General features: G+C 40.1%; 1 protein-coding gene across 3 annotated transcripts in view; it reads left to right on the forward strand.

Annotated features, from left to right (window-relative positions):
* Window positions 1-26,047, forward strand: part of LOC133359279 (WD repeat-containing protein 7-like) — an 82,015-nt gene extending 55,968 nt beyond the window's left edge. Inside the window, exons 19-30 of one of the 3 annotated variants that reach the window (XM_061577766.1) lie at window positions 2,372-2,434; window positions 3,709-3,827; window positions 6,346-6,469; window positions 6,555-6,668; window positions 8,974-9,210; window positions 10,713-10,896; window positions 11,986-12,103; window positions 14,777-14,923; window positions 19,134-19,216; window positions 19,529-19,628; window positions 22,830-22,934; window positions 23,705-26,047. In XM_061577766.1, coding sequence (XP_061433750.1) covers window positions 2,372-2,434; window positions 3,709-3,827; window positions 6,346-6,469; window positions 6,555-6,668; window positions 8,974-9,210; window positions 10,713-10,896; window positions 11,986-12,103; window positions 14,777-14,923; window positions 19,134-19,216; window positions 19,529-19,628; window positions 22,830-22,934; window positions 23,705-23,908 — 1,598 coding nt within the window. In that variant the 3' untranslated portion in view covers window positions 23,909-26,047. The remainder of the gene's footprint in view (window positions 1-2,371; window positions 2,435-3,708; window positions 3,828-6,345; window positions 6,470-6,554; window positions 6,669-8,973; window positions 9,211-10,712; window positions 10,897-11,985; window positions 12,104-14,776; window positions 14,924-19,133; window positions 19,217-19,528; window positions 19,629-22,829; window positions 22,935-23,704) is intronic. The other 2 variants (XM_061577765.1, XM_061577767.1) reach the window with 2 other exon arrangements.
* The last annotated feature ends 1,264 nt before the right edge of the window (window positions 26,048-27,311 follow it).

Here is a 27,311-nt window from a genome sequence, read left to right on the forward strand (position 1 = left end):
GCATCCCATTATTGACTCATGAAAGCTTAGTGAGCGTCCTGAACAAGGATGTTCGACTAGAGCACGGGTGGGGAACCTTCTTTCTGCCAGGAGCCATTTGGATATTTATAACATCGTTCGCGGGCCATACAAAATTATCAACTTAAAATTAGCCTGTTGTATTTGGTCAAACATTTAATTAACTCACCCCTAATGCGATGGCTGGAACTGCTTCTCTTTGGCGAGGCGTGTGATGTTAGCTGGTATTGATGATGTTGCTACTCGCAACTGCTTGTCCAGGTTTGCTCCTAGATTTATTGAATTTCGAGTCCCGCCTGCGGTTGCCTTGGCAGGGCCAGATCAAATGATTTTGCGGGCCTTATACGGCCCGCGGGCCAGACATTCCCCACCCCTGGGCTAGAGGATGATGGCCAATACTGGTAATTGACACCAAACAGAGAAACCAACGTGCCTCAGAGGATGACAATTTCAGAGGCTGCGAGATCAGTTTGTGCAAGATTGCGATGGTTTCTGTCATTTTAAGACCAGGAGGGAGAATGACAAAATGGGGAGGCCTTCATCCAGCAGTGGATAGAAAATGTCTGTTTATGATCTGTTTATACCTAAGCTTAGGCTGCTCCTGTATAAATTTAGTTTTGAGTTTGACAGATGAAATTATATTTTTATGTGGATACACATGCTGAAGGAGCGACTGTCGCCTAATGGCTATCGGACCGTATTTGCAATCTGGATAGATTCCATTTTCCAGTGCGGAAGTTCAAACAATGTGGAAAGTTTCTCAATTCCTCCTCCGTCTGTCTGCCAGCGGCAGTACAAATGGATTCAGCACAGTCGATGAGCAGGTTGCTTTAGCAAACAGTTGCAGGGCTGCACCTCTACATTCTTATACACGCTTACCTATGACCAAGTAGTTTTATTCTAGGCGCATCAATGCGTAAATATGTGCTTTTTCGGTGTGGACGCTCGAATCCGCAGTTCACATACGACTCGCGCATTTGTACAAAATGTGTTTTTGTTCCACTTGTATCTTGCTGTATTATGTTATACAAGTACTAGTTGTCTGCAATTATTTATTGCGTTGATTATGTATTCCTTTTTTTAAACGTTTTATTTACTTTCTGAAGCAGCTTTTAAATTAAATTTGTAAATATAAAAGTTAGATCACAGTTCTACAAATGAAAGGGTTTCACATAATGACCGGTATATGCAGTGTTCACATTTTATGGAAAAAGTACTGTTGGTGAGCTTGGAGAAGCATGAATCAAATAATCTCCTTCACTGATGTATTTCCACATATAAATACAAGATAATCATGTTTAGTTTTATATTACATCGTCGTTCGTGCAAATTGCATCTCGCATTCGTTGAGGAACCACAGAGAAATGGGAAGGCGGCCAGGCGGACAGCGGGCACCAACAATTGCCCAAGTTCTGCAGTCCTCAATATATTGAGATAACATCAGCCAATGAATAAGTGCTTATGCATGTGGGAGGAAACGGGAGCATCTGCAGAAACCCCATGCATGCATGGGGTGGCAACATTCCATCCCATACAAGCCTGCACTTTGCGTCACGGCCAGCCAGGGAATTGCACCTCAATTCCCATGGTGCTGGATTACAGGCATACATAGCTAACACTGCTCAGATTATAGTTTGCCTATTGGTCCTCTACACTTATATTAACCAGCAGCATTTGTTTAAATGTGCGAACTCTTTACCAGATTTTTTTCTGGTAAGTTCCCCATCTCTATACTATTGGTAGCAGGTCTGGAATGCCGGTAGGCCAATATCCTCAAAGGTACTTTTGAATGTTGACATATGGAATGGAAGGTTATTTCATGTATAACCCAGAACCTTTGTGATCACACTTGGCATCTTCCCTTCATTCTGGATTGACTCTGCATGTTGCTTCTTCTCTTTAGCGGAACCTACAAATATCATTGCTAGTCGCCATAATTTTTGCGAGAAGGGTAGGGGAATTAGAAGCCTTTAGACAAATTACAAGCCTTGAGCTTACATGATATTCTACAAGACGAAGTCGTTATTTGCCCAAGCCCTATTTTTTAAAATCTTTCATAAATGAATGTCAGTGTTGAGTGTGTTGGTGATGATGACATTAAGTATGGGGAGAGGGTGAAGGGAAGAAAGGATGGGTACACATCAGTAGGTGCAGTTTAGTGAGACAGTTGTAATAAAAGCTAATATATTGGGATTGATTTGGCCTTCCTTACACATCCCTGAATTTGGTCATTACTGCTTAAGTAAATAGTCTACCAGATCGATAGTAAATGTGAAAACCTGCTAACATTTGCTCTCTAAATCATGTGCTATATTTTGTCTGCTAAATACCTTTCTTCCTGCATCTTTGCAAGCTGATCTTTCTGAGGCTTCAAACTGTGGCTTGGCAGTGCATAGCTCCGTGCCAGTCAAAGAAGGTATTGTGTTTGCATGCGCTCTTTGGCTTCTGCACCTTTTTTTGTATAATTGTTTGCACTGTACTTTATTAACGAATAAACTGGCATGTGTATTGTGCTTTATCATGTAACGGAATCTCTCGGAGCACAGATACCCCCTGTTGGCAGCTGTCCCTGTGTGGAACAATTATTCTTGCCAGTAGAGGGTGATGATTGATTTCTGTGCAAGTAATTTGTGGGTCATTTTGCTCATTCTGAACCGCACTTGACATTGCAGACGTTGATGTTGTGTAGAACAGAGCGAGAAATATACAAATGCCACGCAGAAAGGTGTCCCAGTTGTGGAATCGAACCCAAGCCCTTCTTAGTGACCCTTCTGCCCCACCGTAAATTGGCAACAGTGATTATGTACTTAGGGCAGTTTATTGTAACTGAACCGAGATAAAAATGTAAATTATTTTTGAAAGATACATTTCAATATGTCTAAACAAAAAGGAACAATCAAGGTGATACCTACTATGACATGCATTGGAAACAGAAGATGGAACATAAGCTAAAATATGTTCAAATACGTTTTGGAGAGATGCATGCTGGTGATGACATTGAGAGAGAACATCTAGTTGAGCATAATGACATAATTAAACTGTAATGAAAAGTTCATGGGCTTTGGTAGGACACGCTCGAAGGAATTGATGGCTGATGTTCAAGATTAATGAACGTGTCTGATAGGATGTCCATTGAGGTGATTGAGTAATAGGTTTGTGTGCAATTGCCAAGTAGATTATTACATTCCAGGATCATAAGGTGGTGGTGGCGTTTTAAGGCCTTAATCTAATAGTGGATAGAGCATGGCTGACGATTATTGACACTTTTTTTTAAAGGTTTTTTTAAATAGGGTACACAGATAGCACCCTCACGTTGGCATCGATAAGAGTAGTGATGTATCAGGCTTTTTGTAACGTCTTACTATAAGTATTGAATGTGTTCACTCAGATCAGTTATCAGCATATTGGAGGATAGTCCTACATCCTTGTTTTTGGTGGATTATATTGAGATTTAGACGACCATTCCACTGGAGCCGTGAATTAATATCACTTCGGTTTGCTGTAGAGACGTATCCCCATCATGGTAATGTGTAAATTATACCGTTTAGTCCAATACTTATTTGTATAAAGGGGCATAGATTTATTTTACTGTGACAGTATCAACATGTTTGAGGACAATCGACAAACGTGTAATGCCTTGTGTGATTTGGTCAGATACAAATGCATTTTGATGATGGTGCGTGACTCTAGGGTGGAGTCAACTGGCAGCCCTGCACTGTGTAATGTTGCCAGAACTACTGGGGCCTGGGAGTTTCAGGCCACCGATGCTTGAAATGCTGGTGAATAGGTGGCAAGATCGTTGTTTGGAGGTAAGCGACTGCTTTAGACAAGTAGCTTGAAACAACGGATGAGAAATTCTCTCTACAATATTATGAATTGTCACGGTTACAATTAATTCCACAGAGCACTTACAGAATCTTGATACAAATTAAATGTGAACATTGTTTTGAACAATGTGTGCTATAGAGCCATGTATTGTTGCAGCTTTTTTAATGGCGCCACTTTGACTACAATATTGTTGTAAGTGTTGCGGTGTATCTTACGACGCAGAGGCAGGTAAGTTGTATGAGATCACGTCAAGTTTATTAGGGGCTTCCGCCTAACTGGGTTACAGGCTTACGCCTAACACCTAACACCCTAGCCTATAACTCCCCAGGGGACACAGGGTACTGGGGATCCTACTACCCCGGCTCTCTGGGCTCTCCTGCCTGCACCGGCCGAGGGCTCAACCAACTTCGGCCGGTCGGGTAAAGTAGCCACCCTTAGCCTCCTGTGAGGATATCCTACCCCGGGTTCCAACCTTCACCCCCTCTCGTTCCCGGCTCCCACGACGACCCCGCTTACGTCACGGGCTTCCCCTTGAGTAGCACCTTGGGACATGACGTCACCGTCACCCCAAGGGCTGCCTGACGACGTCACTCCCCGCGACGTCACTCACTACTCCTCTGCATAAGTAACATGGCAACAATAAAATGTCATTGTTAATTGCAGCTGTATATTATCAGAATCGAAATCTTCATTTAGATTGGAGGAATCCATTGAGCGATTAAGCTGTTCACGGATGTCCAGTATGGGTGCATCAAAATATAAATTGTATACCATATTGGGGGTGGTTGAACGAGAGAGTTTAACACCTGTAAAAAATGTTCTGTGGATTAGTAGAAGCCACCAAACTTAATTTTAGCAGTAACAAGTTACTATTATTTACACATACTTGTGAAAGTGCTAAACTGCCTGTGCCCTCTCCTCTTGGCTATAGTGACTCCATGCTGAAGATCCTGATTTTTATCCTCCTTAATGTCACCTCAGACCTCCCCATTACTGCTTTCATGCCCCCATGGCATATAGATGCCATCAATATCTTATAATGTAGGTGACACTGTCATTTTATTTCATGATTAGCTGAACACTTCCTAAGTAAAGTAAATTCCCGTTTAACGTGCATTCACACTCCACATTTTCACTTTAACGCAGTTTTCTTTTATGGAATGTTTTTCCGCATAACTCGCACTGTGCCCGCTATAACGCGAGTTTAGTGCGTGGCGGGACTACTTTTCTGAGTGGCATGGGTGCTGGAAGCATTGTTCAGTGATGCTGGGAGCTGGTACTTCACTGATGCGCGCTGTGATGCGTGGCGTGCCTTCATTTTTCTCAGTCTCTGTTCCAGCATCTTCTGTGTGCGTAGCGTCATCTCACGCGCTTATCATTTTCACTTGCCTGTCTCTTGCTGTCACACACAACATATTTACAGAAATGCTATATAAACACAACACATTTTTAATTAACAAGTGTACTGTACTGTGAAATAAAAACAAGAAAATTATGGGCTGGAACGTCACCCCCAACTTTATCATTATTCCCTATGAGAAAATGACTCCCGCTTCTTGCGAATTCACTTTCTGTGGAAATTTTCAGAAATACAACACCCGCATTAAGCGAGGACTTGCTGTATATCACTTTACAAAGTGGTGTAATGGTCAGATTTGTAATTTATTAAAAGAGTTATGTTTTGTTTGGATTAATATTTCTTCTGAAATGTGAAATTTGCTGCATTCATATTGTTATACATCATTGCTTATGGGAATGTATAAATGCAACATTTAACATTCTGCAATAATTTTTTACCAAAAAAAACTGTTTAAGTCACTTGAGAAATATGACTAGTAGGTACGCAAATGCATTACTTGAACTATCAAATTTTAGTTGTTTACGGTGTAAATGCTTCATTCATTAATACATCCTTAATGTATTCGTATAAAGTACCCTAATTGATTTTGCTCCTGCTTTTGTGTTAGAAAAATATCGGTCAATTTTTACATTTTATAATGTTTTCAATTTATTTGCCCTTTGTAGTATGTATGTAGATTTTTTGTACGTATGCCAAATGTATATTTTTAAATCCTTTATATTAAGTTCGCTTGCTTGCTTGCGTGCTTGCTTGCTTGCTTGCTTACGACCGTGCAAATTTTTCGGTCGTTTTTTAACCCACTTCCCGTGATCCAATCGAGCTGACATTTTGCACACAGACTCGTTGTGCGTGACAATTAATTTTCGTGAAAAAATGTTTTCCCAAATTTTACACTGTTTAGGGAATTTTTTTAAATATTTAATTACCAATTGCTTAATGGTGGCAGACAATCATCTGACCCATAGGTGGCAGCCATCTCAAGCCAGAGGACGAGAGGACTCTAGCCGCCACGCATATAAAGGATTTATAGTGAAACACTTTGTTTTTACGGGTTAATTTTTTACTGTGTCATTATTCAAATCCTTATTGTTGTAGAAACCGTAGCTTAAATGTATCTATCTTCTCTGGGTTTTGTGCAGGTTCGCGAGGCAGCCCAGGCACTTTTATTGGCAGAGCTTCGTCGTATTGGCCACGAAGGGAGGAAGGAGGCAATCGACACGTGGGCGCCACACCTTCCGCAGTATGCCGAGAACCTTCACTCGCGTAAGTATGATTACACAATCGGGAAAACATCGTCTTCTCGCTCGACTGCATCTCAACTTCCTTCCCACGTTTTGTTACTTCACAGCAGGACAAACGGGAGAAGTTGCCCCAAGTGCATTGAATAGTCCTGAGCCTCTAGGAATGGATCTCAAGGGGATCGAGGAAGAGCCCGACCTCGGTGATGAAGAAGTATCTGCAGGTAATCATCACCTGGTAGCAACATTGCAAGCTGACAATTAACACTGGGGTTAATTGTGTAATTGTCGTGCGGTGATTTTTTATAAAACATTGTCACTGTCCACATGGTTCTTTTTAACACATGCAAGACACAACTTTGTTTAAATTCTGATTGAAATTAGTTTTGTTGTTTATGTAAATAAATGCACTGATTGGCCGATGGGGTCATGCGGTAAATATCTATCAGATGACAAGATTAATCTTTATAAAGTATACTTGGCTATTGTCATTACATTTAATTCTTGGAACTTGCTTAAAATGTAGTTTTGTTCATAGGCCTTGCTTAGATCCCCTACTTTATCCCCCAGGCCAGACCGTCCAGGCGAGATAGGAGGGCTGAGGTCAGGCCTCCTATCATTCACTGTATTAATTATGATAAACATAGGCAGGAGTTAAGTTTTAAATGGCTCGGTAATCCACAAAAGTGCCGCAAAACAGAAAAAATGAAGTTGCACAACACGATTGCAACAACTATGAGAAGTAAATAACACAAAATAGGAAAATATAAGAAAAATAACTTAGGAGTGTTAATTACACCGGACAGATTATTTTATTTTTTATCATTAAACAACTCCTAGCCGTCATGCACATCACAAAGTCGGCAACCGTTTGTACAAAGTTGCGAGGTGAAAACCTGCTTCATCTTCATTTCGCCATTGCTGCACACATTAAATAGAAGAGCATAAACATCATTTTTGCGAGCAACTTTATTGTAGTTTAACACGTTGACCAATATTATTCATAATAAAAAAAAAGTGTCACGTTGACAAAAGACATATAATTCTCGATTTGAAGTTTTCGTGACTACAAGGATCCATACTTTTTGGTTTTTTCGGTAAAGTCACTTAGGTAAAAACTAAAATAAATTAAAATGAAATTTTTTTATTTTATTTATTCACTACAGTAATTTTGCTGTGGCGGTTCCACCTGAAGACGGAGGCTTGTGTTGCTTCCGAATCGTCGTGATTTAATTTAGTTGTTTTCATTTTTTTTTACCTACGTGACTTTACCGAAAAAGACAAAAAGTATAAAAGACAAATAGTTCACTACTTTAGCCCACCAGTGTGTTGAAGAGTGAATCCACGATTTTTACAGTTTTTGAGTACAACGTTTCGCCAGTAATTACATCCAGCCTCATCGGACAATTCTCCAGAATGGTGAAGCCCTCACTTGCTCCCGGTCTTAAACAGAACAGCAGCAGGGTGACGTCATCATTTAACTCATTCAAACTGGATCTTTAACGTAGTGTATGTATATTTGTACTTGTTTTATGTACCTGTATTGTATGTCACATAAACAAATTATAAACTTCAATCCCTATATGATCTCTCAATTCCAATTTATTTTTTATCCATTAACCCCATGTCTCTCTTATCCATCGACCCCAATCCTTACATGATCCAGCAACCTAAAACCCTATTGATCCCCTCGCACAAATAAAAACACGAGCCACAGACCCCAATCTCTACAAAATCCATCAACACAAATCTCTTCTTGATCTACCACCCGTAATGGATGTGAAACCCCCCCTTAATATTTTTGCTATCCACCAATACAAATGTTCAGGCCCTTTGTCTTGTACTGTACTAGTGGGGAGCCCTGTGAGAATAAATGTTAATAAAATACTTACAGGGAGTTTATTCAACCACTGATGGTTAATTAAATTTAAACTTTCAAATTATTTTGACTGCAATTGCACAATAATGCAATAATTATTGTGTTATAACAAGAATAAAAACACATCCACATTTAGCTAAATAATGTTTAAAAGTAGGTTCTCGAGGCGAAGATGTTGCAGTCTTTGACAGTTGCGGTGTGAAAGGCAAAGTGATGCTGACTTCGTTACAGGATGACATTACACTGCACGTGGGTGCGTGCATTTGCAGGTGATAATCATACTCTGGGTTACGCCCGTCTCTTATATGATTTGATTAATTACACTCGCGGTTTTGCCATGCCTCCTGTTATGATAAATATACTCGATAAGCAGATCTGGGACCAATAAGCCTAATTATCTGAATTCATTAAGTCAAAGGTAAAACATTTTAATGTAGTCTGCGTGAACTTCACTTCATTAGCTTGCAAATGAAATTCAGTCATTGGGATTGGTCGAGCGTTCGAGGAGGATATACGCACAATGATATTATCCACTTATGTAGATTTATTTTTTTAAACAAGAACATGTCACATGGGTAATTTTATCCATGCTATCAAAATGTCACATCTCCTGCAAGTAATTTTGTTTGCATATTTGTGTCTTTAAACAGGTTTCCCTTCAAATGCAAGTTCTCAATTGCGAAAAGCACCAGCATCATACGAGGAGCGGAGAAAACAGGCAACTGCAATTGTATTGCTGGGTGTAATTGGAGCAGAATTTGGAGCTGAAATCGAGCCTGCCAAGCTTCAACCAGGCAAAGATTCACGGCCAAGGTCCAGCAGCCAAGTTCCTGAAGGCTTTGGGCCTACCACGTCAGGAACAAACAACTCCCTCGCTCGTCATACATGTATGTCGTAGTTACATGCTCCTAGATTAGTTGCTGAAAGGATGAGTGGTTAATGTTGCCTATAGAGGCTTCAGCAAAATGTAGGTTTATTAATGATATAACTCTTGTAACCCACAGGGTAAAACATATTGGGTAATTATTTGTTATTTGCTGTGCGGCGACTCTTATCCGGGGAAATATCGTGATTAATAGGAAGCTGATTCACTGTGCATTATGGGTAAAGTAGCAGATAATATGAAGAAATTGAGTCACAATGTCTTCATGGACCCTACAGCTGCCGAGGATGTGGGTAATGAGGCTGCAGATGAGAGGAGTTCTGTATTTAAACCTTGCTTGGCTCATTTTATAAATGTGTATTTGCATTACACATAATTAAATGTCTACTCAAATAGTAAATACTAGTTGAAGATGGCAGGAAGCTTAACCTGCACTATAGTATGTTTTTCTTTGACTTATCATTACATTATTAGCAGTGATCTAATAATACAATCACAACATTTTAAGCACTACAGTCACTTAACCCTCAAGTACAATGTTTTTACTGTATGTATTGTGAATAGCCATATACTCAAGGCTAATATTTGAAGGAACCTAATAGAGTGCATCGCAGATTTTTGTGACGATTCCTTCAAATGATGATACACACGTAGAATCTGTATCGACTTTTGGCTAGCCATCAAACAAAGATGGTCACTGCACCGCGCGCTTTCAGATGTGCTTTTGTGGCCATCTGGAATGCTCTTCTGATATTAGGAAGCCACTGGTGCTATGGACTTTAAAGTTTTGATTGAAAACTAATTTCTTTAGAACTGCTTTTTCATATTTAGTTGTTGTCCTCCCCCAAATCTGATTAGCATGGTTGGCTACGTATGGTGTGAAAGTAGTTATACATACATACAAGGTGGAATATTCTTGGTTCTTTTGGTAAAGTCACATAGAAGGGAAATAATAAAAATAAAACAATAAAATTCTCACGACGTTTTGATTGCAACACAAGCAATCATCATCTGGTGTGAAAACTACAGCAATACATTTTTAGCTGAAGTGCAAAAAAAATACAAGGTGGAACTTTGTAAATGCCTTAAATTTGCTAGAAAATTATTTGCGAATATATGCTAAATGAAGTTAAACAAAGCATTAAATATTCAGTTACAAAAGCATTTCTTTTCAAGAAAATTACGTGTTGCTTGAGTCCAAAGAGTTTGGGTTGGACGCCTTCTGGCGTCCTCTGGTCTAACACCGTTTTGAGACGAGGCTCAAAAGAAAGCTGTCTCTGGTGTCGACCAATCAGTTTCAAAGACAATGCATATATTATCTGAGTGTTTTTGTTTGCATTCTGACCACAAGTATTGTGGTTAATGCAGACATGATTCAGTTTGGTGTTGTAACATCCTTAACACCTGTTTTGTTGCCAGAAAAAAAGGGGAAAACCTATTCTCATATTTACATTGAATGTTACAACCAAACGATTCACCTCATTGTGCCTGGTTATGTTCTTGTAGGTAAGGCGTTGACTCATCTACTGAAGCCAGCGAACATGAAGCTGTCTGCACACACGCCTATCAGACGTGCAGCTATCGACCTGATCGGCCGTGGCTTTACTGTGTGGGAGCCATACATGGATGTGTCAGCTGTTCTTCTAGGTCTGCTGGAACTTAGTGCAGATAGTGACAAGCATCTTGGCAAGTAAGTAATTTTTGGTTATTTCCCCAGTTGTGGGTGTTACGTTTTTCATTTGTAAGTTTACTTAGTGGTGCTCTGTGGCAGTGGTTCTCAGCCGGTGGTTCGCACATAACCCCAGGGGACATGCAAGAGACTGTTCCACGTAATGGTGGTGGTCGCAGGACACTGTCACTTTGGGTCCCGAGGCAGTGTTGCTGTATCTGCATTCTAAATTCTCCAGCTCCCTATTAAATCCCTTATATGGAACAAGCTTGTTTGCCTGTCCAAGGACGGGTGTATATTGCAGTAAATCTAAAATATTTAATAGAAAAATTGTTCAACTCATTATTAATGAAGGGGGGTGGGTGTTGCCCCATGTGGAGTGACGTCACCCGCTAATGGTTATTGGGGAGGGGTGTGGCATGTGGAGTGACGTCACCACCTCATGGTTATTGGGGAGGGGTGCGGCATGTGGAGTGACGTCATCCTCTCATTATTAATGAGGGGGGTGCCTCATGTGGAGTGACGTCACCCGCTAATGGTTATTGGGGAGGGGTGTGGCATGTGGAGTGACGTCATCCTCATTATTCATGAGGGGGGTGCCCCATGTGGAGTGACGTCACGCGCGTGACACACATTCTTGGCTCACTATATCTGTAATTTGGTGAACCCATATACTTGGGACGCTTTGGCGTTCTGCTAGGGCTCTTTTCCTTTAGATTTATTTTGCAAATGCACAAAGTAATTTCTCAATACTGTCACAAGATTTATTTTCTTCCACATCTCACTGCTTTCTGGTGAATGCAAGTGACTGATGAAACCGCAGTAATTTGTTGAAATATGAATCTGTAAATATCTAGTGAAATATTCTATTGTTAACTACATTTCGTAGATGTTAATTGCATGTAAATTGTAATTCTAATGTGTTAATCAATTATTGCATTATTCGCAGTATTGTGTATGGTGGGAGGGGTACCCAATAGATCTGGTACGTGGCAAGCAAAATGTTGGGAACCACTAGTCTATGGCATAAGCTGATATAAACACTATTTTAGAGTTATGATTATTGTTATTAATTAATGTATGTCGTTGTGTTTTCTCGTTTGCCACCAGCGCAATGAGTGGATTTCCACTGACAGCAGCTGCAGACACTTGCAGATCAGCACGGCATGCCCTGTCCCTCATCGCCACAGCACGGCCTCCAGCCTTTATCACCACCATTGCCAGGGAGGTAAGCTGTTGTTCCTTGTATTCATCACAATTTAGCACACAATAACACATTCCTGCGGAGGGAGCTGGTAGTAACGTTGGGTTGCTCGGTCAATGGCCAGGGTCAACGGCGGCGTGGTGTATTCCGCAAATATGGCCGACTGTGAGGGCGGGCACAAGCCGGCGTGAGTAGGTTAAACGTTGAGTTTTATAAGGGCACCACGGGGTGACCAGCCCCTCCCCACCCAGCCCCACCCCACCCCTCCCACCCCCCACCCACCCCCCACCCAGCCCCACCTTCCCCACCCAGCCCCTTTCCACCCTCCCCTCCCCACCCAGCCCCTCCCCACCCTCCCCTCTCCACCCAGCCCCACCCCTCCCATTTTTCGATGCACGACGGACGGACACAATAATCCCGTGGGCTGGTGTAACCAGGAGGTTCCTACCAGTATAAGTGTCTCCATATTACTATAACCTAATTAATAAGCATGTTTTATTTTTTCACAAAACATTGCCTGAATATGTGATAAACAAATAATGCATACAAATCGTTGGTAGAAAATATCTGTATTTTAATTACTACACCCGAGTCTTAATATAATATACCATGAAATCTTACATGAGATCAAAACACAATCTTCATGGAGTGCATCATAAGGTGCAGCATCTTGCTGTGCAGAATATTGGATGCTTTGTATTTATTTACATATTCATGTTTATGTATATAAACCACTGTAAACTCTCTTGTCCAAAAATCTCCATGTTGCACTACTGCTGTATAAAGCAACACTCCCCCATTTTGAATGTGTTGAAGTTAGCTGAATGTTGTCAGTTAGAGCATGTCATATTTAATTAATTTTAATTCCAAAAACTAATTTTAATCCCATATTACTGCAGCAAATCTAAGCCCAGACATCTTCCATCCATGGCAATGTTTATGCTTAACAACCTAAGTTGAAGGGTCAATACATTAGCTGTCTGCTGCCCGTCTGTCCATTTGTGTGGTGCCAGGGGCTCTATATCCCTCAGAAAGACATAAATAAGGCAGATGATCAGCTAAGCAGCACCACAGCCCCGCAAAATGTGTAACAACCGTCACGCAATACAAAGATGTCATGCTGTAATCCAATGATGTACTAACAACGTCACCGTGCTTACCTTAACACCGCGCTTACCCGTAGATACAAACATTTCCAGGACGCGGTTGGTAAATTGTTATACTGTACAATTATATCGTGAGACGGAGTGTGAATCTGACCGATCACGGAGGTAGCGCAAGGTATAGAAGACAGAGGATTGGGTAGCTACAGACCCAGAGGTGCCTCGGAGGAGTCTGCGAGATAACACACGGCAATGCTCATTCTTTGGTTTTTTCGGTAAAGTCACGTATAAAAATAAAATAATAAATTAAATAATAGCATACGACGTTTCGATTGCAACACAAGCAATCATCATCAGGTATAATGAAATAGCGACATAGAATATAACCAGAAAACTATAGACAGACATATAAGCAGACAGATATCACCAAGATACATAGAGAGAGCAACCCAGGTACAGAGAGAGGTGATCGTCTCTGTGGGGTGGCCTTAAAACACGTGAAAAAGGCCACCCCACAGAGACGATCACCTCTCTCTGTACCTGGGTTGCTCTCTCTATGTATCTTGGTGATATCTGTCTGCTTATATGTCTGTCTATAGTTTTCTGGTTATATTCTATGTCGCTATTTCATTATACCTGATGATGATTGCTTGTGTTGCAATCGAAACGTCGTATGCTATTATTTAATTTATTATTTTATTTTTTATACGTGACTTTACCGAAAAAACCAAAGAATAATTCCTGCAGTCACGAAAGCTCCAAAATTAAGGCAATGCTCATTTTGATTTCACGACCTGGCAAGACTCGCGATTCGCGCGTACTCAAACCGAGATGCTCGCGGTTGGCAAACAGGTATACAGAAGTAAATCCACGTATATTCAAATCTTGCGATTGGAAAGGGATTACTGTAATGATATTTAAATATTAATTAAAAAAAAAAACTTAAATGTAATAGTTATTAAAAAATGTTTTTTTGGAATAATTGTTTCAATCATTCTTAATATTTTATTTTGATTATGTCCTTTGTCCAAGAAGCCGGAGTATGTATAAATATCAGGAGGGTGCTGTGATAAATTATTTGGCATATCGCTTCTAATTCATTTCATATAGTCAAATGACCTTAACAGCCAACATGGCGTGGGGAGTTCTTCATCCATAATTGGGTGGCAAGGGGTGGAAAACGATAAAGTCAAGTCATGTTTAATCACACAGCAGAATAACGGTTTGGATTTAAGAAAAACCCAAAATGTAGTTCAAATTCAAAATATATAATAGGTGATGTTTCAAGAAATGGCCCTGCTGTATAGCACATAGCTCGTAGTCTGTGCTCTCCTGACCACTCTTATAAACCCAGGATCTGTTCCAGTTGATGTTCAGATAGTGTTATATTGGAAATAGCAGCATCATATCTGTGAAAAACAGGGGGCTTTTTCACGTGTTCCTCAATTTAAACTCGAACTGAATTGCATTTTGTGATTGATTCATACTCTGTCATATAAAGTATGCCCATTTATATGATTGTTGTCTTCCCCCCCCCCCCCCCCGCAATCTATATCCTTCATGTAATTCATACAATGCTTAAACTGTCTTGTAGGTGCACAAGCATACAGCATTAGCAGCCAACTCGCAAGCCCAGCCACCCGTCCATAGTGGATTATCTCGAGCAAAAAGTGAGATCCTCAGAGTCATGGAGATCCTCGTAGAAAAGATGCCAAATGACGTGGCTGATCTTCTGGTGGAGGTACGAATAATCCTTCTATGTGACATTGATGAATGTGATCATTTTCATGTTTTTTTTTATGCAAAAGCATTTACCACGTAACACAATATGTAAACAAAACCGAAAACAAGTCTTTGTTGTTAAATACACCAAAACCTTGCCCATCGCGGGGATGTTTTTTAAAATAGCCATAATCAGAAAATCTGTGATCCGCAAACAGGGATATTGGGAAAAACAGGGTTTGGTTCAGTTGATAATATGAGCACCTCTGATTGTGTATTGTTACCCTACATTAGCCCAAACATGAAATACGGCTCTTTAATGTCAAATATGATTAATATTTTCGATAGTGTTAAATATAACTTGTACTGTATATGTGTAGAATTTTATAAACATGTTGTGTGCGGTATTGCTGCGTGCATGTATATGTAATAATATTCATGAAAATAAAGATTAATGACATATACGGTAAATATTACGCAGTTTAAAAAGGACAAACAAACTTTTACTAACTGTGATTAATGATGATGCGGGTGTATTCTGCCGTGGCTGCATCAGTACGAGCAGAGTGCAGTTCTAATCTCGTGGTCTGCCACAAATGTTTGAACTACAGGAACGTGATCGGCAAACTATACCACAATTTGACATGGTCAGATCCGCGATGGAAAATTCCATGATGGGCACCGTTTGGGTTTACTTTCATACGTCTTCTCATACGTCTTGGCTTTGTTGTAGCTAAATTGTTGTCTTGATATTGAATACGATCCATAATAGAGGTTTTTGGGTTAGATCGTGTAAATATATAAATGTGTCGTTAAAACACGCCACCACCCGACACAGCCAACTAGGAAGGGTTGTCATGTAAACAGAATGTGGCCAATTCGTCACTAGTACAGCACACCGGTGTGTTGGAGAGCCAGCCTGGTCGCGAAAGCCTACGTGTTAAATTGAATGCTATGTTTATTGTTCTACTCCATCCTATAGATCGTGCACATGTTCACTAGCTTCCTTTAAATTAAAAAAAGTGATTGTCTTGCCGATTATCAAGCCGTTGGGACAGTGGCTTAATTGGAAAGTTGCAAGTTCCAACTTGGGGTTGACTCAGCCCTTCAATCAGCCAAGGTCCATAAAATGAACATCACTTTGTCAGGAGTCAACAATAGTTCACCAGAATTTGGGATTTTGCTCCGTTAGCTCAGGAATGTAAACAGGAAGTAAGTTCCACCTGATTCTTGATTGCAAAGGAACCACTTTTTTACTGATTGAATCAGTTTCAGAATCAGAATCTTTATTTAGACTGGAAGAATCCGATGAGCTATGAAGCTCTTTATCACAAATGTCCAGTTTGAAACTCTGAGATGCAATGCCCTGTTCTCAAGGGGGACAATAATTATGATGCCAAATTATTAGTTTGTTAAAATTTTCAAACCAACATGGAGCAATCCACATCTTCATTGGCAGCACTGACTCGCTCATATCGATTACACATTTCTGTGGTGGAGGTCAGTGTTTATCACAAGACCTCTGACTTGTAACAAAATGTACTTGCTTTTAGCATCCTTAGTGGGGTGGGTGCGGTAAAGAATGGTCTGATTCAGCTCGCAAACATAATTTTCATACCAGACTTTTCGATTGCGAAGAATTGATTGCGCACAATTGTATTACTAGTCCTTCCAGTCAGCAGTTATGTTTACTTTATACTGTTTATTGTTTTACACTTGTATACGACAGAACTTGTAAAAGTGAATTTATTTGTTTTTTAGTTAGTCTAATATGATAACAGTTGCCGCGCATTTGTACGGGATACTCGGCCTACTCCAGGGGTCGGGAACCTTTTTGACTGGGAGAGCCATAAAAGCCAAATATTTCTAAATATATTTCATTGAGAGCCATAGTATTTTTAACGTATAATAAATTAAATGTCTTACTTTTAATGCGACTTCTGGTGCTGCATGGTTTTGCTGATGGCCTTGTAGTCTGGTTCATACGTGGTGAGGTTGAGCTTCGTGCAGGCGTGACCCGTGAAATTTATCTTCAAAACTAATTTCTGTTTACTTTAAAATGACACAGTATTATTAAGTAATATCACAAGTATTTTAAAATCAGTTCCAAACTGATTTTTAAAAATTACTTTTTCAACTCAAAATTGTCTGGGAGCCTAATGCCGTCACTGGAAGAGCCATATATGGCTCGCGAGCCATAGGTTCCCGACCGCTGGCCTACTCGGAAGGTGGGGGGTTGCGTGACGTCAGCAGGCACACTGCGTAACGCTGCCGCATGCGGGTGACGTCACAGATGTCACAGATGTGACGTCACCGCTCACTTGCCGTGCAATATATTATGTTCCCTCCCCCCCAAGATACAAAAGTATATTTTATACTTTTTACATTGTGTACAGTATTGAAGCTACCCACATGCCAAATTTAAAGTTTGTAGCTTGTTGGGAAGTATGCTAAACATTTCGAATAGACTCACACACATCCACAAATTTCCCTTTTATATATATAGAAGAAGATTAGTAATTCGCCATGAGCCGAATTGCCGTACCTAATGGTCCAATTTCGGCATACACGTTGAGTGACGCCGCACGCCACGACCAAAACAACGACTCAATTCGTCTAATGGCGAGTGTTAGTGCAGACCCGTTGCTTTCGACTGTACCTTGTTTATACACTCGGTGCAAGCCAACTCTCCCAGAGATGTCATCTACACCTACATCAAGAAGTAATACAAAGGGAGTGAAGTATACATCCCTTGGTCTGTGACACAAATCCAAAGTTTTGTATGGAATTGATACAGGTGTGTCAATGTGTATGATGTGTGAAGAGTTTTGAAAACCAATTTGGATTTTTGTTTTATTGGGGCAGGAGGCACTGGGGAGTACCATTGTACATAATTCGGAATATTGGATAATTCGTCAAAGCCAGAGCCCTATATGTGTCAAATGAAAAGGGGTTTACTGTATTGGAAAACCTCTTCGAACGCGGTTTTATCGAATGTGTGTTTTGGCTCTCCATGGTTTATTTAACGAGGCCTGTTTTCCGGAACACGGAGGTAATGTTTTGGCTGTGCGCTTGTTTTAAATTGCTAAGATTGTTGCCAAGATAGTTATTAGTCTTGCGAGAGGTGAGATTGCTGCATCCGTTGAAAGGTTCGATTTGTCGGGCTGGCAATTCAGTGTCAGGGGAAAGAGTTGGGCGTGAATGCCCCTCAGTGTTTGGGGGATTTTGGTTGAGGTGAAATTAGAAGAGTTTATACAAATAGAGATATATACTCACTATCCTATGTCACGATAGAACGGGTCTAAATAATGTCGAATTATTGAAACAAAGCGGTAGGGGGTAATAAATTCGGACCCAGGAACACAATCCTATTTTTCCCTTGCCTATTACCTGTCGAACGCAGTTTTTCCCAAGGAATGTACCAGCCACGTTCGGGGCGGTTTTCCTGTACTTTGTTTTATAACAGTTATTATTCAAATAAATATTTTATAGTAATATATACAAATTTAGGTAAAGTCCCGTAGATATAAAATAAAATAAATCACGACGTTTCGATCGCAACACAAGCGAATGGCATCAGGTGGAACAGATCCTCCTATGTCAGCAGTTCTCCTGCTGTATCTGTTCCACCTGATGATGGATGCTTGTGTTGCGATCGAAACGTCGTTATTTATTTTATTTTCTACCTACGGGACTTTACCGAAAGAACCAAAGAGTATAGATTCCTGCAGTCACGAAAGCTTCAAATCAAGATATACAAATGTGTGTCCCAGCCACCCTGCTGGTTCACATCAAACATGTGTAAGAATTAATAGATAAGGGCCCAATAACCTGCTAGGCTTCTATATCATTTATGTCCTGTGATGATAGAAATGGTCTTAGTTATGGTCATGGTTTCATAGGTTGCGATACAACCAGCAAGTATTGGTACAATCATTACACGTTACAGAAGTAGGGAACCGGTAAAAATAAATGCTGTACTGTTAGCATTTACCAATTTCCTCATTATATATTTTATATAGATTCTGATTTTGTATTGCCCTTCCTCTGTACTCTGCACCACTGGAAAGTGAGGGACATTGTTTGCTGTATTGGTCTTTGAGATTGTCAAGTTAAGACAATTTTATTTTTGTTTACATAAGTGGCGCCTTTCTGGTACGAATCTGCTCAGTCGGCTTTGGTTCGTGGTCATTCCAGTTTACTTGATTTGAATAAATTGTGTTTCACAGGTCATGGACATCATAATGTATTGTTTGGATGCGTCTACATTAAAGAAGAAGGGCTTGCAGGAGTGTTTTCCATCTATTTGCAAGTATGCGTTTTGCTACATTGTGCATTTGCTGTGACACGGCTGTATTTTCCACAATCACTTTTTAATTTTACTCATTGATATGCTCCTGTTTTTATATCGAGTTGAGTAATCTCCACCTGAAACTAATTAAAGTGTAAATCTTGACTTAAAGCTTTCGTGACTGCAGGAATTAATATTCTTTGGGTCTTTCAAGAAAGCCATGTGGATAGAAAAAAATAATTCACCATGGAGGTGGAATATTATTTTTTCTATCTACGTGGCTTTATCGAAAGACCCAAAGAAAATTAGAGTGTGTTCTAACATCTCCTTCAGGTTTAACATGGTCAGCTACTGCAACACCAGCTACCGCATGGCTGTCGGCGCACGACACGGCTCTGTGGCACTCTACGATATCCGCACGGGAAAGTGCCAGGTGAGATTGCATAGCATTTCATTCGTTAGATTAATGCTGTCATATTTCCACAGATTGTCCGAGATGCACAGGTCCCATTACTCATCAAAACAAAACAAATCCTTTTACAATACACACACAGGGTCACCCATTACAATACCTTAAATATGGATAATATTAATGATTTTTTTTAATAAGATGCTGAAATGCCACAGCATCTCAGTGCCGTATGTCTCATGTCAATCATTTGATAGAAATCCCCCCGTGGCAGCTGTCCGTGTGGCACAAGATGACTCGGCACTGGCTTGCAATTGGCCATTAGTCTGCCAGTAAGGGGCGATGATTGCTGATAACTTTACTCCTAATTGAGTGATTTGCTCCATATGACATGGGGGGTAGATATGGTGTATAGCCCCCCCTGCCTTCTGATTATTTACATGAGTTACTATTTGCTTCTCCCCTTCGGTCTTTATTTTTTAAATCCTTTATATTAAGTTCGCATGCTTGCTTGCGTGCTTGCTTGCTTGCTTACGACCGTGCAAATCTTTCGGTCGTTTTTTAACCCACTTCCCGTGATCCAATCGAGCTGACATTTTCCACACAGACTCGTTGTGCCAGACAATTAATGTTCGTGAAAAAAAATTCCCAAAATTTTACACTTTTTAGGCAAATTTTTTTTATTTTACATATATTCAAATAGAACTCATTCATCGCTTTGGCTGAACGTCACAGTATAAGAGCCCAGAGCGTAACCCCTCCACAGGCCGTGGCGGAGTAGCGCAGTTGGTAGCGCCCTCGTTTCCCATGCCAAAGGTCGCGGGATCGATCCCCGCGTCCTCCACAGGCGAATATATTTTTAAATCCTTTATATTAAGTTCGCTTGCTTGCGTGCTTGCATGCTTGCTTGCTTACGACCGTGCAAATCTTTCGGTCGTTTTTTAACCCACTTCCCGTGATCCAATCGAGCTGACATTTTCCACACAGACTCGTTGTGACAGACAATTAATGTTCGTGAAATTTTTTTTCCAAAATTTTACACTGTTTAGGGAAAACAAATTAAATATTTAATTACCAATTGCTTAATACTGACAGACAATCATCTGACCCATAGGTGGCAGCCATCTCAAGCCAGAGGACGAGAGGACTCTAGCCGCCACGCATATAAAGGATTTATAGTGAAAAACTTTGTTTTTACAGGTTAATTTTTTTACTAATCGTGTTAAATTGCTTCTCAAGTTTCCTATTGTTTTACCTGTATCGCTCGCATTGCCTTCTTTTAAATTATTTTAAAATCGTTTCCTTAACTTTGAAAAAAAATCCAAATTCCCTATCTTCCCAATGTTTTATTGGCATCTATTTTAACGCTAGAGTAAGTGCTATTTTTTGCATATCTCATTAACATATTTTTCTTTCATGCTCAGTTTCACGAAGAGATTGCGGTTTGCATATGCCATGGTAACCATCAATTAGGCTCAATCTACCAGGCTGTTGTGCTGACTACATTTCTCTGCAGCTGCAAGAGCCAGGCACTCCATAAATGAAATCCACATGACACCTAAGAATATAGAAACCTGGTTTTTCATACTCTTTGGTTTTTTCGGTAAAGTCACGTAGGTAAAAAATAAAATAAATGAAAACAACTAAATTAAATCACGACGTTTTGGGCGCAACACAAGCGTCCATCATCAGGTGGGAAGGCATGGCCTCCTGCTGATGTAGACCCTTTAAAACAGTCTACATCAGCAGTAGGCTATGCTTTCCCACAGTGGCGGCTCCTGCAAAATCTCTCAGGGGGGGCAAATGTCTGGATGATTGATAAGGATAAGGTCCACCCATGCAATGGATAAATTAACAGCTTAAGCATGTAAAGGCAACTTCACTTCTTTATTATAAATGAAAAATAAAGTGACTCTTACAATACATCTTGTTTGTTTCTATACTCACTATTAAAATAAACCACTCAAGTTTATTTTATTAAAGATTCCACTAGGTGGCAACAAATTATATTGTTGGATGAAACGTGCTTACGTATGATGACGTAAGCACGTATGATGACGTAAGCACGTTAGGGCGAGCCCTCCCGGAAGCCATAGAGAATGCATTGCAGCGCCCCCGTTCGAAAAAAAACATCTTTGAATGTAAGTCTATGGGGCCACTCGGGGCGATTCTCAGCTGGAGGGAAATCGCCCAAAAAGAGGCGGTACTCCACAGAACGTAGCATGACGCTGATTGGACTATATCCAGAGGCACAGTGACGGCTAGCGTGACTCTGTGGTTGAATGACATTGGTGGTGCGTCGCCCAATCGCCCTAATGAAGAAACCGCCCCTGCTTTCCCACCTTACCTACGTGACTTTACCGAAAAAACCAAAGAATATGAATCCTTGCAGTCACGAAAGCTTCAAATATAGAAACCTGGTTTATCATGTTTAACTGAAATCTTAATTCAAACTCAGGATATCAGCAGGGCATGAATTTTCATCTTTGGGCAAACACTTTTATTTATTTCACCGATTATTGTTTTTCTTGTGGTTGCTAGGTTACAAAATCGTTTAACAGTGCACATCTATTGTTTACAACCATCATGGCCAATACACGCAATACAGTAAATGTTGCACACACTGACTCACTTATCATACACTCACTCATACAACCACTAACTCACTCATCATACGCTGACTCACACATCATACACTCACTCACACTACCACTGACTCACTCACACATCATACACTGGGAGTGTCATGCTGCCAGCTATGGCTGCAAGTTTGGTCGTACATGTATGTATATCGTTTATTGTTACATCTTTAATCACAATTCCTATGATTAATGTTGTTACAATGTTTTTATAGCTTTATTTTGGTGATTCGAAAACATATGGTTAATCTAAATTGTCTTATGGTTGTTATTGTTGACTTGCACCACATTGGGATTTTTGCACACAGCGTTTTAATACGTTTTTTTATATTTGCTCGTTTATTCCAGGATGTTTCTGTTACGCGTCGTCGCTTTAAGATGTTCTGTGTTAATTTTTTGTTTGTTGCGGTTGAACCCGACTCAAGAGCCGCATGGCTCACAGGGCTATACCAAATAAATGGAACTTTAAACTTGAACATTTCAGTTAGTAGATGGAAGGTGATTGGCATTTTGTGTCCATTAGACTGTACCATTCACGAACCTCAACTAAAGTCATTTCCGTCCTTTACACTTTCTTTCAACTTAGATGATTCAGGGTCACAAAGGACCAATCACTGCGCTGGCGTTTGCTCCAGACGGCCGTTACTTGGCAACTTACTCCAGCACCGACAATAGACTGGCCTTCTGGCAGGTAAGGCCACAGGGACAGGAATGATGGGTTTGGGGATAAACAACTTTGGTCAAACTATTTTTGCTTAAAAGTTATTATGTTGAGAAAATAAATTATATCATGTTATATCATTAAATAGGTTTTTTTCTGGCTGGCTGAAGTGTGGGTGGGCGAGCAAGTGCGCAGATGGTTGACATCACTGCACACATTTGCGTGATGATGGCGCCTGTATTCCCACAGTGTTGAGTCGGGTTACTGCGTTGTGCTGACCACTGACGTTACACTTGCCCCCCAAGACGGCCATGTATCCCACGCAAATGCACGGGCAGTGCTAGTTAATTACAAAAACAATGACTTTCATTGTGTTTGATAAAGGCAGTGCTCAAAAAATATCTGTGCAAGAGTACCAAACAATTGCATTTTATAAATACGAGACAACTGGTAATCATAGACCCGCCCATGTGTTCTGTAATGTTTGCATCATTGTGGTGTGTGTCTAGGAAGTTGATAAAAGTGGACTAAACTATCTTAAGCCAAATGAGTCAAGTTTTAAAAGCTACAGGGCAAAATAAAACGAGCATGTCAGTTGCCTAACAATGAAAGTAGTCTTGAAATTGTACTTTAAATATACAAAGGGAAATTCGAATATGACAAAAACATCAGATCAATGGCCGATTTGCAATGTACCCCTAATATAAATAAGAATATTGAACGTATAATTTCTCATGATTGTATTATACTTTTGCAGACTAATATCGTAATGTTTAAATTTTATGTGTGTGTTTGCGTAGATGAACACCTCTCTTCTCGGCAGCTTGGGCATGCTCAACTCGGCACCACAGCTGCGATGTATCAAAGCAATGGAGGTTCCACCCTTGCAGCCAATTTCTCCAGGACCAATGAGTGCGCTCAAGCTGGCTCGCCTCATATGGACCACCAACCGCAACCTCATACTCATGGCCCACGATGGAAAAGAGCACCGCTTCCAAGTGTAACCTTCACTCTCCTTACTGACTTAACAATCTCGTGTCAGGACTGCAGTTGATATAGTTTAGTAGGGGTATTGTACCCTATGCACTGATTCATGTACAATCTCAAAGCATTACAACTTTTGTTGAGAATGCTGCCACAACCATTTTTGTACATTCCAAAATGCAGTGGCTTGTGTTCTTGTCAGATTTTCCCCCTTTTACAGACGAGCTCTGCTTGTTAAGGCTGATTATGGCATTTACACAATGTTAAGACAACACACACTCAAGTGTAGCCACAGGATCGGTGTGTTTGAAAAGTATGTTTTTTGCACAATGTTTCATGGAAAAGGACTAATTTCTCTAAATAAGTTGGTTCTTTTTGTTTAAAATTGGGTAAAAAATGCCTTATCTCCACAACAGAAATTAGAGTCTGTTAAGTTTCTAGAACATTATCAAAAATCCTAATATGCTGGTCGTCTTTGGCTGTGTCCCATTTTTCTTTATTCTTGGTGGTAAAACAGTGCAAGCATTGTGATTACAATGTGCCTCATGTCCCTCTTAAATAACTAATTGGCATACAATGATCTTTTCAGAATAGTTTTTTTTTTATAATTTTAAATGACTTGTAATTTAGTCATTTAGTGATACGAATATTATCAGATTAAAAATGTTTAATTTAAGGTATTATGTTAACTAATAGTGAATGTGCTAAGCTCTGTCAGTTGGCACACAAGTTGATCATTACTGTCCAAATTTAAGTGAATCATTTTTGGCAGATAATTATTAATTGGAATCGAAGCTACATTTATCTCGAAATTCTACACCAAAAATGCCCCTTCATAAAGTAGTTTTACATTTTTTGGTTCTTTTGGCAACAGAGTATTAATATTTGGCACTGGACGAACAGAGAAAAAAATATTGACGTCTAAACATGTAATGGTACCCAAGTTTCAGCAACGGAGTGTTTGGGCCGATGTAATTTGGAGCTTCCCCTGCTATTTCGCAGAAAATGGCTGAAGCTTCGATATTTTTACTGCCAACTTTGCAGTTTTTGTTACGAAAACTCGACTCAATTTCCCATCTAGAAACACATGATGAAGGGGGGTTCTCCGTGTCATGTTAAAAACAGTAGAATAGTTACAGTTTTCAATTGTTTGCATGAAAAAATACCTTTAAAAATAATTTAATGTTTATGTACCTTGCTTAGTTTGTAAAGTTTCCTGCCTTTTGGGTGCTTGTGAAGGTTTAATATTAACTGTCTTTCCTCGAGCATTGCTCGTACAAATTTTCAAAAATATATTTATTATTTCTCTTCATTTTCACATTCTTTCTCAATGTATCACTCCTGGAAGTTATTTTCTCTTGTTGGATACCCATGACAAAAGATTTGAATCTTAAAAAATATATATAGAAAGGTCTTCTCGAAGCTGGGGGGACTTGTTCAGTCTTCATTAAGTTTGTTCTCCCAACCGTTTGCTGTTTGTTTTGTAATACTGGCAAGCTTTAAAGCAGCTTTAAATTTTTGGTGGAGGATTTTAGTCGAGTGTGAATGTAAACATTCCAATAGTTAGGATCATCAATGAATATTTATTTTAAAAAATACATTCGGCGACAGTGACCTTCATGTGTATCGAGCTGAATGCAAATTGTTGCTACCATGTAATTGCATCAGCCCACTGTGTACATTTTCTTCAAACACCCGTTTTCTGCAGTTGGATGTGAATATTTTGTTGGCAATATGCTTTCTTTGCTGCTGCTGCTGTAATGCTACTAAGCACACAGGCACTGGTCTGCTTACAGACTTTTGCCTACTGTAGTGTATGTGATTCATATATACACCACATCATAAAATGTCAAGAAGCTGCATATTGTACAGAGTACAATATACCGGTGTGCTTGCATGCATGCATGTAAGCTGCTACAGTGATGGAATATGTTTTTTGCGTACGATTTATGTCAGTGCTGTAGTGTCACAGTTAGGAGGTTCTGGAAGCCAATTCATTTTACGGTCATGTACTTTTTGGAAGTGTGTTTGTGGGCATAACTGCTTTAACGACAGTTGGTAAATGTCCTTGCCAGTATTTATTCATGCAATTATTGAGGTGTAAGGAGTTCTGTTACACTTTTTGAAGTGTAAAACAATAAAATTACATGAATTACAATAAAGTGATTGAAAGTAATATCACGCAAAGCTTGTTGTACAGGTTTTTTATGGCGTTAATTTCATTTTAATCGTGCTGCCAGCATAACAGAAAAATAAATCCCTGCAGTTCCCTTTGACAAGATGCATGCCACACATGAGAAAAACCTGAATGCTTCATCAGAGACGAGTTGACACCCTTCAAGGACTTCTAGAATTTAGGCTATGCTGTATAAAACCAAGTGATGCTCAGAGCTGGGGAAGACCAACGTCACCATCAGCAGCCATTGTCCACTGTTGGATGAATGCCTCGTCACATCACCATCCCTCATGGTTCAATGCTGCTCCCCTCCATCTCGGTCCGTTACAAGAATTGATCTCAGCTCCATCTACCAAGTGGTCGTCCTCTTAACTGTGTTCTCTCATTTTGTTTCCACTAAATTACCAGTCCCTGTCCATTGGCCACTTTGCAAAGACAATAAGCTGTGATCGTGGCGGAGCTACTTTTAATAATAGGGTTTTTCCCCTTTTTTTCTGGCAAGAAAACTGAAACCTTTTTACAAGGATTCATGTCTGCATTAACCACAATACTTGCAGTCAAAATGCAAACAAAAAACACACTGATAATATATGCATTGTCCTTGAAACTGATTGGTCCACATCAAGGGACGGCTTTCTTTTGAGCCTCCACCCAATTGGTGCTCAACCAGAGGAGGCCAAAAGGCGTACAGCTCAAAGACAATGCACTGTCAAAGTAATGAGGGCTCGGGATGAGCATCTAGGGGAAAAACCCTATTATATTTTGGTACTGGCAAAGTAGGTCTAATGATGGAGCTAATTTTGTTTTAAGTATTGCATTTTCTTAAATGGAATTTTTCTTTGGGGGTGTTTTTGCCAAGGTCAGAATCGGGATATTTGGGTCAAAGTTCACCTTTTTTTTTGGTTGGTGAGGTAGGATCCGTGTAGCAATTTAAATAAGGCGGCGTGGCACTGATCTCATCAATACGCTTCTCTACTCAGGAACGCCTTGGCCAGTCCCATGCTTCATTCAGGGGGATCCTGCAAAAGTTTTGCAGTCGGCAGTGATCATTGCTATGACACTACAGTACATTGTATTTTAATTGATTCCGGGGCTTGCTTTCAAGAGAGTCTTTCCCAGTTACAAAGCAACGTTGGCCCGACATTCCACATACTAGTTTCCGCCTACCGGTATTTGGGATCCGTCGGCCCATTATTAATAGGCGATGCTGATGTATTCTTGAATAGAGCACTGCACAGGTCCTGTGC

Source organism: Lethenteron reissneri, chromosome 64 (genome assembly GCF_015708825.2).
Source record: "Lethenteron reissneri isolate LAM-NWPU_2019-01 chromosome 64, ASM1570882v1, whole genome shotgun sequence".
Taxonomy (NCBI): domain Eukaryota; kingdom Metazoa; phylum Chordata; class Hyperoartia; order Petromyzontiformes; family Petromyzontidae; genus Lethenteron; species Lethenteron reissneri.